The sequence below is a fragment of the Anopheles bellator genome, chromosome 1, assembly GCF_943735745.2.
Source record: "Anopheles bellator chromosome 1, idAnoBellAS_SP24_06.2, whole genome shotgun sequence".
Classification (NCBI taxonomy): Eukaryota; Metazoa; Arthropoda; class Insecta; order Diptera; family Culicidae; genus Anopheles; species Anopheles bellator.
Genome location: NC_071285.1, coordinates 12,732,200 through 12,747,750, shown reverse-complemented (window position 1 = coordinate 12,747,750; position 15,551 = coordinate 12,732,200). Strand labels below are relative to the sequence as shown.

The 15,551-nt window shown below is 51.8% G+C and overlaps 2 protein-coding genes across 2 annotated transcripts; one reads left to right on the top strand and one right to left on the bottom strand.

Moving 5' to 3' along the window:
- The first annotated feature begins 2,257 nt into the window (after nucleotides 1-2,257).
- On the top strand, nucleotides 2,258-5,848 carry LOC131206304 (lysophospholipid acyltransferase 5). Its single transcript, XM_058198813.1, has 5 exons — nucleotides 2,258-2,825; nucleotides 3,236-3,460; nucleotides 3,707-4,201; nucleotides 4,338-4,642; nucleotides 4,718-5,848. Exons 1-5 carry the CDS (start codon nucleotides 2,744-2,746, stop codon nucleotides 5,045-5,047), a joined length of 1,437 nt encoding a protein of 478 aa, XP_058054796.1. The 5' UTR covers nucleotides 2,258-2,743; the 3' UTR covers nucleotides 5,048-5,848.
- Nucleotides 5,849-6,043: 195 nt separating this feature from the next.
- Nucleotides 6,044-15,361, bottom strand: LOC131215044 (uncharacterized). Its single transcript, XM_058209422.1, has 9 exons — nucleotides 14,606-15,361; nucleotides 11,518-14,575; nucleotides 8,507-8,676; nucleotides 8,317-8,428; nucleotides 7,543-7,901; nucleotides 7,322-7,462; nucleotides 6,934-7,240; nucleotides 6,399-6,868; nucleotides 6,044-6,334 (listed from the first exon to the last, which is right to left on the bottom strand). The coding sequence occupies exons 1-9, from the start codon at nucleotides 15,359-15,361 to the stop codon at nucleotides 6,266-6,268; spliced, it is 5,442 nt and encodes a 1,813-aa protein (XP_058065405.1). The 3' UTR covers nucleotides 6,044-6,265.
- Nucleotides 15,362-15,551: the final 190 nt, after the last annotated feature.

Sequence of the window (15,551 nt, the reverse complement as noted above, 5' to 3'; positions counted from 1 at the left end):
ATAAAATTATACATAGCAAAAACAGGAAGAGGACGCGCGACAGAGAGAGCCAAGCAAAACACTTTAGTGAGAAACACAATATGTGGGGCATCCGGTTTTTATACAAAAACACTAGCGCTAGCCGATCGTCGGCCTGCCGTCGATCGAGTTCCGGCGGAAGCGCCCGCACGATCGCGCACGTGATGATGTATTTTTGAATCATTGCGCATCATCATCAGCAAGCTGCACAAGAGAAGCGGCCCCGAGAAGAGCATAAGCCACCACAGCAGAACCCCCAGGAAGAGGGCATTGTACAATAACGGGAGGGCGACCCGGTGGGGCCGGAGCACGAGGTTTGAACCACACACAAACACATACACAGATTATTTACCAACGGATGGCCGAAAGGACGAACGAAGCGGTTCCATTTTTATAGCGACGAGCTTCGAGAGGAATAACACAATTGGCAATAAAAACATTCACCACCATTTTGTTGACACTTTTCCCATTGGCAAAAGTGGAACGGAGTGGAACGCGTAGATAAATGATCATTAGAAGACTCGCAAAATATTGATAAAAAAGGAGAGCAAAAAAAATATTCCGAACGTATTAGCGAAACTAGCGAACCTCTCCTCGATTGAGGCACCACGGTTTGGTTCCATTGTTTTTGTTCGGTTTCCGTGAAACAATCACTAGCGAATGAAGCGTAAGGACAAGCCGCCCACGGAAGGACACAGTCACGAACACAAACACACACCATCAAACCTCGAAACAAAAAGAAACCCGTTCGCTCAGTTCCGTTGCATCGGACAGCAGAAAAGTAACAATCGTAAACCGAAAACGGAAACACCGACAACAAAGTGGAAACAAATGTCAAGGCTGAACCTCACTTTCCTCGGCAATCTCCTCCGGAGGGAAGTGATAGTCTTCAAACGAAACCTCAGCTTCTATTTCTATCGCGTTTTCATTTTCCTATTATACCCCTTGTACTAACGCCAACGATACTGCACACCGGAAGCACAAATCTGTAACGCGCCGAGCGACGATAGGATTACTTTTTGTGTACCTTTTTTCGAACAACGTTTATACAATGCTTCACGAGATCCGACACATGGGTATGCACACGGTTATGAGGTCAATTAGATGGTCAACACAGTAAAACCGTACAACCAACCGGTCGCGCGGCTGATCTTCGAATCGAGCCTATAGTTCTAGTTTTGAGGCGCACCTTTTCTGCTCGACCCACTCCCGACCCAGGCACTAGGCAACCCCAACAAACCATCAGAGTACTATCAGAGAATACCTAGCTGAATGCGCTAATTTAGCTACACGTACAAATGTCGGAACAGCCGCTCTGGACCATTCAGTATTCCATGGTTTCCCCGGGGGAGGCCGGGAGCAACGTGACCGGATGGGAGAACCGGAGAACACAAGAATCAGCAAAAGAACACGAACGAGAAAAGCGAACCCGGACACGGCAAACACGGTTCGAAAAATCCAACCACTTGACATGAACTATTATACCAAGATTACAAGAAAATGATATTGTATTGTACAAGAGTATAGTAATAAAAATATTTCGTAAATGTGCTTTAACCGTTGCTGTAACGTTTTCTGCGTTGTAACCAGCCAAGTGCTCAGCAAACGGTCGTTTTTGAAATTTTGCTGAGCACTTGTCAAAACACTACAACGGCGTCCGGCGCGTAGCATTTGTAGTGTGCAACGTGCGCTCGAAACGTCAAACTTCTTCCGCCGCAGGCAGTTGTTTATAAATACTGGTGCGAATCAATCGATATTGTTTGCGTGTAAATCTATAGTATTTTTAAAGTTTCCACCATTGTTCACGTTCTTAAAAATCACGTTCTCCTTCGTTCCTGAAATCATGAGGAACGCTTAGCAAAAGTGTGCAGCTCATTTTAGGTATGCCCCCCCGAAGGCATCATGATTTCCCAGCTATGCTCACCCCATTTCCGTGTTCTCACAAGCAATTTACGTATTAACGCCTCCAGTAAACGAGTGCTTCCGCTTTTCATTAATGCAATGAGACTATTATTTCGTGCCTGAGCGTGTGATGCGAGCACGTTTTGACCGAAACGTGGCTCAGCGCTGAAACCGGCTTCAAAACCGTTCGCTGGATTGTTTTGCATTTCATGACCACACGATCACCACACAACTACAACGGCCTACTACCACTAGCAAGGCGCTTAAACCGCGAACCCGTTTCCTTTTGCTTCTTGTTGTTTGCTTTCCGCCATCGGTGAACGCGTGTGGTGGTCGGTCCCGCGGTTCGGTCGATTCGGTTCCAGATTTACGCGAATCGTCGTGCGGTGCGGGCTCGTTGTTTGCACAGTGAACATGTTGGTGGTGCGATAGCAAGAGGTCGGTGTGAGCGAAACTGTGTCACGCCGTTCAAAACAATTCGCACATCGCAATAAACACGGCCACACTGGGAACGTGAAACGGAAAAACAACGCATCATCTGTGGACCCGGATTGCGGATGGGATCCGATGGGGGCTGTTGAGGAAATTACTCACCAAGTAGTGTAATTTATTGCTTTCCCCAGGGCGGTCTGCCTGTCTATCGGTGTGTGGATAAAATACGCAAATTACATAATTTCCTTCGGACCGTTCCGAACGGTGGTGACGGATCACTGGCCGCACGTGGCACGAAGTGGAGCGAGAGTGGTGGGAAAATTCGGCACACAGAAACCTCGCAACTGAGGCCCAGCGGTTTAGGAGTGGAAAAGTGTAACACTCGCTGAAGATGCTGAACCCGGTGGAAGCGCTGGCCAGCGTGTCGGGTGCATCGGCGCCCGCAATCCGGCTCATTCTGTCCGTCCTTTTGGGTAAGTGTTTCCCCGCAGCGAGGCCAGGGGCCATTACGCAAAACACGTGGCAACGCGTAAGCTCTCGCTCTTCGTCGCCGTATTACGTGGATGCTCCCCGCGCGGAGGCAAGGGATTCGATAAAGCTACCCAGCTACCCGGCAATGATATAACGAAAATCATCGTCATTTGAAAAGGTTAGGCTCGCGTGAGGGGCGCCAATGGGGCGGCTGCCAATCTCTTTCTCGCCCTCGTGCTATCGATTGGACAGACCCCCTCCCCGGTCGGTGCAGTATGGCATTACACATATATTTTTAGCCGTTTTATATTTAACACCAACGGACGCCTCCTGCAACGCCGAAGAACCACCGCCGTCGTCCTTTTGTTCCACCTGGGGTTTCATCGCCTTTTTATCCCTTTCCCAATTGCAGCGTACCCGATCGGACTGGTCTACCGGCAGCTGAAGGGTGGAGCGACAGTACGGAACCTCTTCCTCGCCTTCACCGGCTTATCGATCGTCGTGTTTAACTATGGCACCGACGTGTGCCATAGTTTGCTGGCCGTCGTTGTTACCTTCGTGTGTAATTCGCTGCTCGGCACCAGCTCCCTGCTGGTGCCGGTGAGCTTCGCGTTCCACATGGGCTATCTGCTTACCGGTGAGTGGACGAATGTTTACGCTCGGGCCGCGACTCGTTTGATTTCCTGGTTCGAACGACAACTCAAAGTTCAAACTGGGCATGGATGGGTGTCACAATGTCCGTAGGCATGATAAAATTGTGCCACTAAACTTATGCCCTCATGGTTTGAGATTTGGTGGTCAAATCAAACGAACGTGGAACGAGAGAGGAAGCCGATGGGCCCATGGAGACCGTGACGCGCGTAACCTCTTGCTTATCCCCCAGGGTACTACTTTACCACGAGCGACACGTACGACATCAAATGGACGATGCCGCACTGCGTGCTCGTCCTGCGGCTGATTGGCCTTGCGTTCGATCTCTCCGATAGCCGCCAGAAGGAGAGACAGGGCAAAGCCGATGCCAAGTGCATCACGGCCCCGACCCCGCTGGAGTTGATTGCATTTAGCTACTTCCCGGCCTCGGTGCTGGTTGGGCCCCAGTTTAGCTTTCTGCGCTACCGCCGCTTCATTTCCGGTGCGTACGAGCCGCACACGCAAGGGGCACCGGCGTACGCGATCAAAAAGTTTCTGCAGGGCGTGTTCTATCTGGTGGTGAACCAGGCCGGCACCCAGTACGTGTCCGATGCGTACCTGATGTCGGGCGAGTTCGAGCAGGAGTCGCTGCTCATGAAACACATCTACATGGGCTGCTGGGGAAGGATTACGCTCTACAAATATATTTCCATCTGGCTGTTGGCTGAGGGGGCCGCCGTTTTGTACGGTAAGTGGGTTGTGCAATCTTTACGCCTGCTCTCTTCTCTCTCTGTCTCCCAGCGTGGCCTGCTGTCGGCGCTTTAATATTTAGGTCAATGACAGTGCATGAAAGTTGACTATCTTAATCCCCGTGTCCCGTGCAGGTTTGACGTATATTGATGCAAAGCCCGGCGAGCGAGAATACTGCTCGGACGAGCTTTCCGGTTGTACCAACATCAAAGTGGGCGTATTCGAGAACACCAGCAAATACGGCCACTACGTGGAATCGTTCAACGTGCAGACGAACACGTGGGTCGCCAACTATGTCTACAAGCGGCTGCGTTTCCTTAACAACCGCATGCTGAGTCACCTGGGCGCGCTGCTATTCCTGGCCGTGTGGCACGGGTTCCACAGTGGATACTACATTACATTCCTGATGGAGTTCACCGTGATCCGGATGGAGAAGGAGGTACGTCCATTCGTGAGAGTTTACCGTAGGTTCGAAACGATCTGTTTATCCACTTTCCTCCTGCTTCGCTCGTAGGTGGAACCGATTCTGGCGAAGAGCGAAAAGCTTCAGCAGCTGTACCGGGAGCAACCCCTTCTACGGGCCCTTGTCTTCGTAGTGCTCAAGTTCTACACGATCGTGTGGGCCGGCTGGTGTCTGGTGCCGTTCGTGTTTCTCAGCTTCCACAAGTGGTGGCACATCTACACGGCGGTCCGTTACAGTGGCTTCATTCTGTTTCTCGGTGGCAACGCACTGCTCCCTCCACTGTTGCGTGCCGTTCTACCCCGGAATGTCTCCTCGACCACTAAAGAACCTTCCGCCGCTAAGGATCAACCACCGCAAGGTGCAGTGAAAAAGGACATCTAACCTGAGGGTGGGTCCAACCTCAAAGATATTTTATATTTTCTCGATTGATTTCTAAAACACCGTCTACCGAGAGCGGTGCTATCGATATCGTTGGCGGAGGTTGAAAACAGATCTTGTCTTGAGATTCGGCAAAGGAAGAAACCCGATTTCGGGGTGATAGGGGGTCGTCGACCTCTGATCTCCTCCTTTTCGCAGGATTCTTTCAGAAAGTCAGGCACGCGAACGGTGCGTGGAAAAAGTGTGCGCCCTCCCTAACCATATGCTCAATTATCTTAACGAAGCAAAAGGCAAAGACAACAGGGATAATGAAATTTATATATTCTCGAGTTCTTTCACACCTCTGGCGCGGGTAGAGCGTAACGAACACGTGGCAAACAAGTTTGCTGCAAAACCGCTTACGCTGCGGACTGTGCGTCGTAAGAGTTGCTGTGTTGCTGTGACCATGAGCCGTTCCTAATTCTTTCTTCCGGCATGATGCTTGCCCGTGTGTTTGTGCTTGCGCTTTCTTCCCGTTTCCTCTTCTACTCTTCCAAGTTGAAAAAAATATACCAAAAAGTAAAAGGCAACGGATGGAAACCCAAACTACACCGAACCGGATCGCCGGAAACGGTTTCGGACTTCCGGTTTGAGGTTTCGCGAGTGATCTACTGAGAGTGCGAGTCCGATGCGAGCGTCTGTCGCATTCTGCATAACACGTAGACAAAGAAAGGTTTGACTCTAGACTAAAGGAACCTAGAATAAAGCAGTACAACCACTAGTCATATTACTCTTGGCGAGACAGAAAATACAACGGATTCGGACTTTGCATTTTAATCAGTCAAAGTGTGGTACTCTCGTTTGCACCGGTACTGAAAGAAACAGCTCCACCCCAGGGAAGTGTGACACGCTGCAAGTTGGAAGCATGTATGTTTTATTTCGTCCTAAAATACAACTCAGTGTGTCACGTAGTTTCTAGTCCTACTTTCCACCAAACCTTTTTGTTTGATCTTATCCACCTAATTCCACTTAGCAATAGCGATACGGCACCCAACCACCCATACGTCCCATGGCTCCGGTCACCACTGGATGTAAGGTAGCAGATTATTTGTTTTTGCGAATTTATATACATATAAAAGCATGTCCTTAGAGACGACACCTGCCTCATGTTCGAAAGCAACATGAATTACCAAACAAAAAAACCAAACAGATTTGCCCATGGGCTGGCCTGGAAATATAAACCTAAAACCGACACTGCTGACGCTCGAGACTCTCGATTTCGGCCCATATGCTGCGCACCTCCTTGAAGAGCTGTAACGGAAGGGAGATCGGTGAACGACACGGCGGAATGGGTTAGCCTCAGGGTGCGCCTTACCATCGCGAGCCAGTGTTCGTCGGCGAGCAGTTCGTTCAGGATGACGGTGGCCGCTTTGCCGGAATCGTGCGAAATCTGCTGGTTAACGCGCTTGGCACACTCAACAAACATCATGTACTTTTGGTGGCAAATCTTGTGCAGTAGCTCGAATCGCACCGAACACGCGCTGCACAGTTGAAAGCTTTTATCGTAATGCGAAGCAGCGTCTACTGCGGCCGGGGCCAGCGTGGCGGCGTTGTACGTCTGGCCCTGCAGCACGATCCGCATCGCGATGCCCGGCTGATGGCAGGCCACACACACCGGCTGAAGCTGGTGAATGTGATGGTGCACTTCGGTTATGATGTTGTACGCCGGAAAGGTACCAATCGACGTCAGTATGTTCCGAGACCAGGGCGTCAGCTGAATGAGACGCCGCCGGCGGTCCTCCGTGAGATTGTCGATCGTTTTCACGCGTGTCAGGAAGTAATCATCTATCGTCAGAGGGGGAATGAAAATTAGTGGAAATCCTGGTGGAACACGCGCAACTTACAGTTACCTTGTTCCTGGAAGATTTCTTTCAAAAAGTTCGCATCGAGTGCCTGCGATATCAGCGTCTGGATGTACACCTCAAACACGTCCTGGTACATCTTTGTTTCGTCCATCGATTTATCAAGGAAATGCTGCTGCTGCTGATCGATGGCACCGCCGTTGCTACCATCAGAGCCGGTCCCTCCAGACTCGTCCGGGCTGATCGGCAGTTCGTTGCGCATAAACTCGACGACCGATTCCGTCGCGTTGTGCGCCCGGAAGCGGACGGGAATTTTTACGTACAACTTTTTCGACTCCCCATTCCACGCGGCGTACTGCGAAAAGTTTTCGATGGAATTAACTCACCTCACTCAAACATACGATTCAAAAGGAGATAGAACGCCGACGGGACTTACGGTTGATACGTTCCGATGTAACGTTTTGCCACTCGGATCGTCGTACGCTTCGTATTTTTGCAGCAACGTTTTGCCATCGACACGCCAGATGAACGGATAGTTTTGCACCAAATCCGACCGCAACACAACAAAGTCCCCCACCTTCGGAGAAAACAAACGGACCGGCGCAAGGCGGCATTAGTAGATAGAAAATCTGGAATCGTCAAAAAGGCAAGGCCAACCTGGAACTCGTCAGTTGGGGTCTGGGAGATGGAACTGGCCATCATTGCGGTGCCGGGTGCGTTGAACGATTGCTGTGGCTGACTGTGGTGCATACCATACTGATCCGGTACTGCAATGTGATTGTTTGCTTGTTGGCCGTAAAGGATTGGCTGTGTTTGCGCGTTGATCATCTGCTGTTGCTGGTGTTGCAACGGCGCTGGTGCTTGGTGAAGCATCGTCGCTTGCTGCTGAAGCTGCTGATGTTGGATAGACAAAGTGTGCTGCGATAATACCGTTTCTTGCGTCAGAACAACGGTGGAAGGGTCATCCTCGTCGCTTCCGTAATCATAGTCGGCTATGCCGGCGCCTGCAGCTGCCACTGAACAACGTCACGTCGGTCACGGAAAATAGATAAACACGTTCAAATCAATCAATCGGTGGTTGGTTTTACTTGCGCAACAAATTCGGCCACTTAATGTTCAACTACTTCCACCAACGCTAGAGCAGAAAAAACATTTACCATAAGGTCGGGCAGGGTGATTTATTATTTGTGAGCCAAGTAATGATGTTGCGAAGAAGATTTACGGATGAGAATCACACAGGATGGGAAAATGGCAGCAGGAAAATTACAACGAGTAGAATGTTAGTGAATGAGCGTTAGCTACCGTTATTCACAGCCTAATTGCACTACTGTCTCTATGTTTGATATAGCAATGGAACACGGATCTGAAGAACGGGTCGATAACTAGTGTAAGGGCTGTTATGTGGATTATGCTTCAACGATTGATCGATACCTGACAGAATGTTGGACCGCGCCCGTTCCGGTTGTTCCTTGGTCTGAGCTGTGGTCCGTTTTTTCGCAAATTTTTTGCTGCCTTCAACAATGGGCTCTTCATCGTCATCGTCCTGTAAGGAAAAATTACAAGTGACTCAACCGACGACGAGAACAAGGAACCTTCCCTCGAGAGAAAAAGGGGAACGTACCTTATCGTCGGTCGGTGTCCACGCAGGATCAGAATCGGAATCGTGCGCAAAATCGGCCGGCTCTTCCATGGTACTGGGCTGCAGCAGCTGTTGCTGCTGTAAAATGGCCTTTGCCTTTGCCTTTCGACTGGTCGTTTGACGGCGCTGCGGTGGCATCGTGCTGAGAGGATCTGCATAGAGAAATGGTTACACTCTCTGCGTATTTGGAAAGCAACCACGTGACTCTTGTTGGTGAAAGCTTCTTTCGATCGCACACTTCAGCAACAGCAGCATCACTCGTCGGTTATACCATCCGGTCTGTCCTGTAACCACCACCATACTTTAAATACTTACCACGCCGAGTAAAGCGATTGTTCGGATAAGCGAACGTAACAGAAGTAGCAACACGACCGACGGGAGGTTTTGGGAAACATAATGACCGCCAGCGGCGATCCTTGACGATGGCGCGATTTGTTGGGACAGTAAGGGAAGAGGAAAATTGGTGGACATTGTTGCAATCGTGCCAACTCGCGAGCTCATGGTTCCTTCCTCATTCACATTGCGCTTCGAGAACTGGATGGCAAAAATAAGACAGTTTACCTTTTGCGCCCATATCAGAAAGCGGGTGAGTCATTTTCTTACTTTGGTGTACAACAGTACACACAAACAGAAACTGGCTAAAGAATGTATGGCCTTCCCACGGGGTGCTACCTCTGTTACGCTTTTTTCCCAAATAGACACACAAAAGTGTTTGGCGCAGGGATGGTTATGTTTTGTCATAAAATCAAAGGCATTATATTCTCTTTGCACGTGTCGCATACGTAGGTTCCAAACTCTCTCTCTCTCCCTCTCTTTCTTGCGTTACAATCTCATACTTAGACCATAGTGTATCTCACCGTCCACGAGACTGAATTGTACCTTCCGAACGTGCCGGAAGCTGGTGCCGCTTACTATCTACAAATGACTTTGTGGACATTCAGATGAATTGTGGTAGATGGAGAGAAAGAGAAAGAGAGAGGGTGTCGAAAATTACTGGGGGGTTTTTTCGTTTGTTCCTTCGAGAGTTCTCCTTGTACCCTGGGGCTTACACACTACATTTTGTTGATTCAACAATAGATTTTTGTTCGTTACGCTTTATGGCATTGTAAGTTTCCTCCTGTCCCCTCGCCCCTGATTGCCCTACTACCCGGCCGCCAGCTATGCCAACGCCTGTGTCGGTTCGACTCACGATGAGATGTCCGATAACCCTAACTCTAGTATTGTCCCATTCCGTAGCAGCTTCCTTACATGCGCTCTGTTAGTCAGTTTTAGTATGCTAAAAATGCGTCTTTGCTCGCATCATCATTCTAGCCAATAAAGGACTTGTTACTGGGCATAGTTTGCTCACTGGATGACTTACGTAAGTTAAAAAAATATGGCTATGGCTCTATGGAAGGAATCAGGTGTGAATCGAAATCAACTACTGTGCAGCTGCTGCTCGCAGCTGACCAAACTACTGAACCGTTGGCTCTAAATTATAAAAAAAAACATAAAATATGTAAAAAAAAACACTGCACAACTCCAACCAATCACTAAAAAGCTACTATCACTAATACTTCTTGGCCGACCTGCAGCATAACCGAGATTTTCCACAAGGCGTGATTGTAGGAGCTGTAGCTCTGACGTTGGCCATCGTCCTATGCACATCGTTTGATTCGTTTGTCCTGTGTGTCCTCAACCTTGTGGACAGTGGCGGGAATTACGTACTCATGCAACGTTACATCGCATATTGTCATGTGTTGTTTCGCAGAGCACTACCAACAGTATACACGCCAGCAACGCACCTCGCACGTCTCTCTCTGTCTTTAAATAGTTCCATTTTCGTCACAAAGAGGCGGTAGAGGAAATTTCTTCTCCGGAGATTCTGGAGGACATTGGGACTGTTGGCATATCACAGAAATTCACTTCAAAGTCAGCAAGTTTGCTGTGAGTATTTTACAGTCTGACGTTACACTACGAGTAGACGGTTGTTTGATCGTCTGTTGCACCCTCGGTGAGACAGTTATTGCTTTTGACCACTTTTGTGCTTCGCGAGTCAGGAGAAGATTAAAACCTAAGATTACAGCTTGACCTACAAAACGCCATCGCGTAAACACCATCGGTAGCACCCCGTTTGTCCCCGTTGGCATCGGTTAGAGCAATCATACCCAAAACTACCAAAACCAAAATCGTAAAACTTTCCGGCGGAAATGACAGCGATGTAGCGCGATCGCAACAATGTCCTAGCGAAAGGTGGGTGTAAAAAGTCTAGGCGGGTAAAGAGAAACAAAGAATCCGAGCTGGTCCTCAGAGCCATCCTGCGCATCCCGCTTAGCACACCCATCACACGCTTGCAAGCGTCACAGCGTCACTCTACCATCGTTGCCTACGTTGATGCAAATCGTACATACTGAACGCAGTACCAGCCGCCTCCTCGGATTGTTGCTGCATTTGCTGCTGCTGCTGCTGCGGCTGTTGCTGATGGTGGTGGTGTTGTTGCTGTTGCTGCAATAAATGTGCATTGTGATGATGCGGATGTTGATGTTGTTGGTGGGGATGAAAATAAGGTTGGTGCATCATTGCGTGCTGCTGTTGGTGTGATGGTGGCTGCGGTGGAAGCGCTTGCTGATGGGGCTGCTGCTGGGATGCTGCAGGATGGATGGGACCACCAACGGGCGGAAGCAAGTGGTCCGTGTTGCTACTTTCCGATAGAGGGGACGCAAGCATCCCAATGCTCGCCGTAGATGGCGGCACGGCTGACGCCTGCTGACTCAGCCCTGCCACCACCGACGGTGTATCGACAGTGCTCGGAGTGGTTCGAGGAACCGCTGGCTGATTATGATGCTGTTGATGCTGAAGATAGCGTGCCTTTCGGGGCATCGATAATAGTGGCTGTGCCGAGGGTATAGCAGTGCCCGACGAAGGCGGTACGGTCGGTTTTTCATTACTATCACTGGCCATCGAGGCAATCGATGGCGGTGACGAGTTCGTGTCACTTAGTGGGGGTTGTTTACCTTGTTGACTCCTACTGGCAACCGCCGATGGTGCATTGTACTTTCGCTTTCGATTATCTTTCGCACCGCTACTATACATCTGCTGTTGACCTGTCCCATCGTGGTTCGCTTGTTTGGCCTGCAGGGCAGGGATACTGTGATTAGAGCCGCCTCCCGTAACCCTACCGCCGTTTTTAGTACTAACATCCAGCTTGTGCTCCGGTTCGCTTGGATTGCTACCGTACGGTAACGCTTTGACGGAGGACGTTCCCGATCCCGCCGTTGTTGTAGTGGTGGGCATCGTTGTAGCTCCTGTCGTCGTAGCCACTTGGGCTGCAGCGTTGGAAGTGGTGCTTTTATTTGCTGGCGCGCTGCGGCCCTCAGGCCTTGACCATATCGCTTTCCGTCCACCGCGAGTGGTCGGTGGCGGTGAGCTGTCCCGTTCGCCTTGCAGAAACTTCAGATAGCTTCCCATGAAGCCTTTGTTCATGTTGGCGGGAATATTGAATTTTTTCAGGGCATTCGAAACGCATCCATTATTTGTCGTTCCAGTTCCGGATCCTCCGGCGGCAGATGTCTCCGAGCTGTTAGGCACCGCTTTACCCGAGGTATGTATCGCTCCTTCTCCTCCTCCACCAGCCAAACTATTGTTTGCTCCATTGTGTTCTGAAAGAAAGCCAAGTTCTTCTTCTATATCCGGCACGACGACCTTATCCGAAACTCCACTACCAACACGTCGTTCGTCTTCGCTTCTACGAGCCTCACTGTTGGCGATCGTGGTCGAAACGCTCAGTAACGTTGTGTAAGAACTAGTGCCTAAATTGCCTACGGTGGAGGGACCCGGCCCGCCACTAATTATCTCACTCGGAGTAAGCGGTACCAGAGGTGGGCCACTGCCCCCTGGCAGTGAATGAAACGATGGATGGTGATAATAGAGCGAGTGAGGTGAGGAGGAAAATAAGGACGACTGTGAACCAGTGGCCAGATGGTGGCCGGGGAAGATTCTCCCCGGGAGATTGGCACCAGCCCCACCAGCACCACCCGAACCACCATCGCCACCGTAATGCCAGCGTTGAATCGACTCGCCCGCTCCCGGCTCACGGTGTTCCGTTTTGCTCGCCACGTTCTGAACCTGCAACAAACGATCACTATTCGGAAGCCTCGCATCCTCGTGTCCCACCGTGCCGTTTAGCGTAGCGTTAGCCTTTGCCGGGGACGAGGTAGTCGCCGGATCTGTTTTCTTGCGTCGAGATCGGGCTCCTTTCGCGCCACTAGCACGGGATCCTTTCGATGCCGGCTTCGGGGCAGGCTCCGGTGGGATATTTTTCTCCGCCACCGGCTCCATCGTCATGGGAGGTCGCTGTAAATTTTTTACCATCTGCATTGGATCGGTTTTAGCAGCCTCGTGGGCTGCCGCCGAGTTCCACTGACCGATATGTTGTTGCTGGTGCTGCAGGTGCTGTGCCGTCGGAACAGTTTGTTGTTGTGCCGCTCTGGTCGTTATCACCGACGGGTAGGCGATCTGCTGGTGTTGTTGTTGAGCGTGATGATGCTGCAAAAAAAACCCTCCTCCACCTGGCCCCGATCCTGGCCCTCCCCCTTTCATGGACTGATCGATCACGTAGAGCTGCTGCTGTCCGCCGTTATTGACCGCAGAGTAAAGCGCATAGCCTGAGAGCGACGACGAAGGGGACCCCTTTCTCGGTGGTGGGGCACCGGCGACGGTGCCGGAGGAATAATCCGACGATACACCGGACGACGAGGAGGAAGTTGAGCCGGCAGCGGGCGAAGACGGTGGCAAACCGGAGGTGAGCGATGGGGTGCATTGCCCCCCGGTGGCCGCGTGAGAGGCTGCGGCTGCTGCAGCTGCCGCCGCAGCCACCGCTAGCATGTGGTACGAGGCGTGATGTGGATGCGCCACTGTCGCATCCGGAAGCCCGGGAGAATCTTCCCCTGCGCTCCCTTGCGAAACCCGGCCGTACTCGCCACTAGCGGCGGACGGATTGAGCCCGTGACTGCCTGTAGCACCTAAATGCGGATTATAACTACTGGACCTATAAGTAAGAGAGGCACTGGCGTGTTGCTGTTGATATTGCTGCTGCTGCTGGGACAGGGGCGCATTGTTATTACTATTACTATTACTATTTGCGGCACTGTGGCCACTGCTATTGCTGCTATTGCCGCCGCTTCGAGCGTGCTTCTGCTGTTGACTATCCGTCAGCGAGTAGCTAATCGGTGACGATTGCGGTTGCTGGCTCACGATCACCTGGGACGGTTCACTACGGTGCGCCGCTCCCTTCTGGCCACCGTACTGTGCTGCCACCGGTGGCGAGTGATTTGCCGACGGACGCGGAACCGTAAAGTGATTTAAAAAATGCTGCAGTTGAGGTTGTTGCTGTTGTTGGTGGTGGTGCTGCTGCTGGAAGGAAGTCACTGGACCGGGTGAATGCAGCCGCCGTTTTTCCTCGCCGTGCCGACCATCACCACGAGGCGATGCAGAGTATTGCACCACACCCGGTCCACTAACTGAGGGGGAGGATGAGGGAGAAGCGAGCGGAACTGCTCGCGGGTGATACTTGAAGTCAACACCGGTGGCCACCGAGGGAGAGGACGAGGAAGCTGATGAGGTGACGGTTGTTGCGGCCAACGAAACGGCGGCACCCGACGTCGGTAGAAGTGAAGACGAAAAGCCGACTCGCCGGTCATTCGGTACGGAACAAGACTTACTCGCTGCAGCGCCGGGGATGTGATGTTGCGTGGTGGCTGCCCCTGCCAAACCCGGATAGGTTCCGGTTGCCAGAGATTCATTCACGGCGTACGGCGAGGTGGTGGTGACCGTGGGACCGCTGCTGCTGCTGCCGGTGTTTGCCGTGGGTGAAAAGTAACCGCCCGGTTGACCGATCACTTTCGTGACGGCCGGCGACGAGGCACGGCCAGCGACCGGAGACGATGTTGCACCAACCTTCGCGCCCAGGGTATTCAGTGGCTGCTGCTGCTGCTGATGGTGATGGTGGTTCATGGTGTTGCTGTAGTGTGCTCCAAACGCTTCGTACGGATGGCCACCGGATACGGAGGTGACCTTCGATGGCACAGAACCACCGCCGATCACGACCGGATTGTTCGAAGAAGGACTCGGTGGAAGGACGTTTTCGTGGGGCATTATGCCAAACGGGCTCGGCAGCTGATTGTTGCCGCCCTGCCAGGATCCGCTAGCTGGTCCTCCGGGTGCCGCAGCGCCTGTCGCCCCGGTGTGCGGTGGACCATTGCTAACGGCCGCCGTCTGTTGCTGTTGTTGCTGCTGCTGCTGTTGTTCGAAGAACGTTCCGAGCGCTTGTTGATGGGCAGCGGCAGCCGCTGCTACCGAGTAACCATCGCGGATGTTGTCCGGACTTTCCACCGGTTGTTGTTTAATGACGACGGCGGCTGCTGCTGCTGCGGCCGCTGCAGCGGCCACTGCTGCAGGATTCTGGGCCTGGACCAACACTTGCCGGTGCTGAGTATTGATGTTGCTACTGCTACTCCCGCTACTCGTGGTGCTGTAGTGAGCGGGTTTCGGGTTGGCCGCGGGATGAAAAAACGGTGACAACATGGCATCGTATCCGGTTACTCCGGCGGCTGTGGACAGAAAACCGGGCGGAGGGTTGAACGGACCTCCCGTGGCACCGAGCGATGTCGTGTGAGCTTGTAGCAGTAATTGCGAGGTGGTCGAAGGAACCCCGACACCGGAGGCGTTATGATGTGCGGCGAGACCGGCCGTTCCACCGGCGGCTGCTGCGGCCGATGCCAGATGGTGATGAAACTCACCGCTCGCCGCACCCGGTATTCGATTGTACGTCGTGTACGACCACGGACCGACCGGATCCATGGTTCAGTTCGTTTTTGTCTGTCCTTTATCTCACGCACTTTTGGGTCTTCTTCTGTCTGCTAGGTTTCGTGCGCCACAATCGCACTATCGATAAGGCTACTCTGATCGCTCGCTAAGGTTTCTCTTATGTCCACATGACACGCGAAACGAGCCCACGGTGAAGGTAAACGCGGGAAGAGGATCCAGAGCA

Bases quoted from the DNA above. Each gene is read 5' to 3' on its own strand.
- LOC131206304 (XM_058198813.1), top strand. From the start codon at position 2,744: ATGCTGAACCCGGTGGAAGCGCTGGCCAGCGTGTCGGGTGCATCGGCG. The intron at 4,202-4,337 runs GTAAGTGGGTTG...TGTCCCGTGCAG, and splicing joins GGGGGCCGCCGTTTTGTACG to GTTTGACGTATATTGATGCA. The intron at 4,643-4,717 runs GTACGTCCATTC...CTTCGCTCGTAG, and splicing joins TGATCCGGATGGAGAAGGAG to GTGGAACCGATTCTGGCGAA.
- LOC131215044 (XM_058209422.1), bottom strand. From the start codon at position 15,361: ATGGATCCGGTCGGTCCGTGGTCGTACACGACGTACAATCGAATACCG. The intron at 8,429-8,506 runs GTACGTTCCCCT...TTTTCCTTACAG, and splicing joins GGACACCGACCGACGATAAG to GACGATGACGATGAAGAGCC. The intron at 7,241-7,321 runs GTAAGTCCCGTC...AACTTTTCGCAG, and splicing joins TACATCGGAACGTATCAACC to TACGCCGCGTGGAATGGGGA.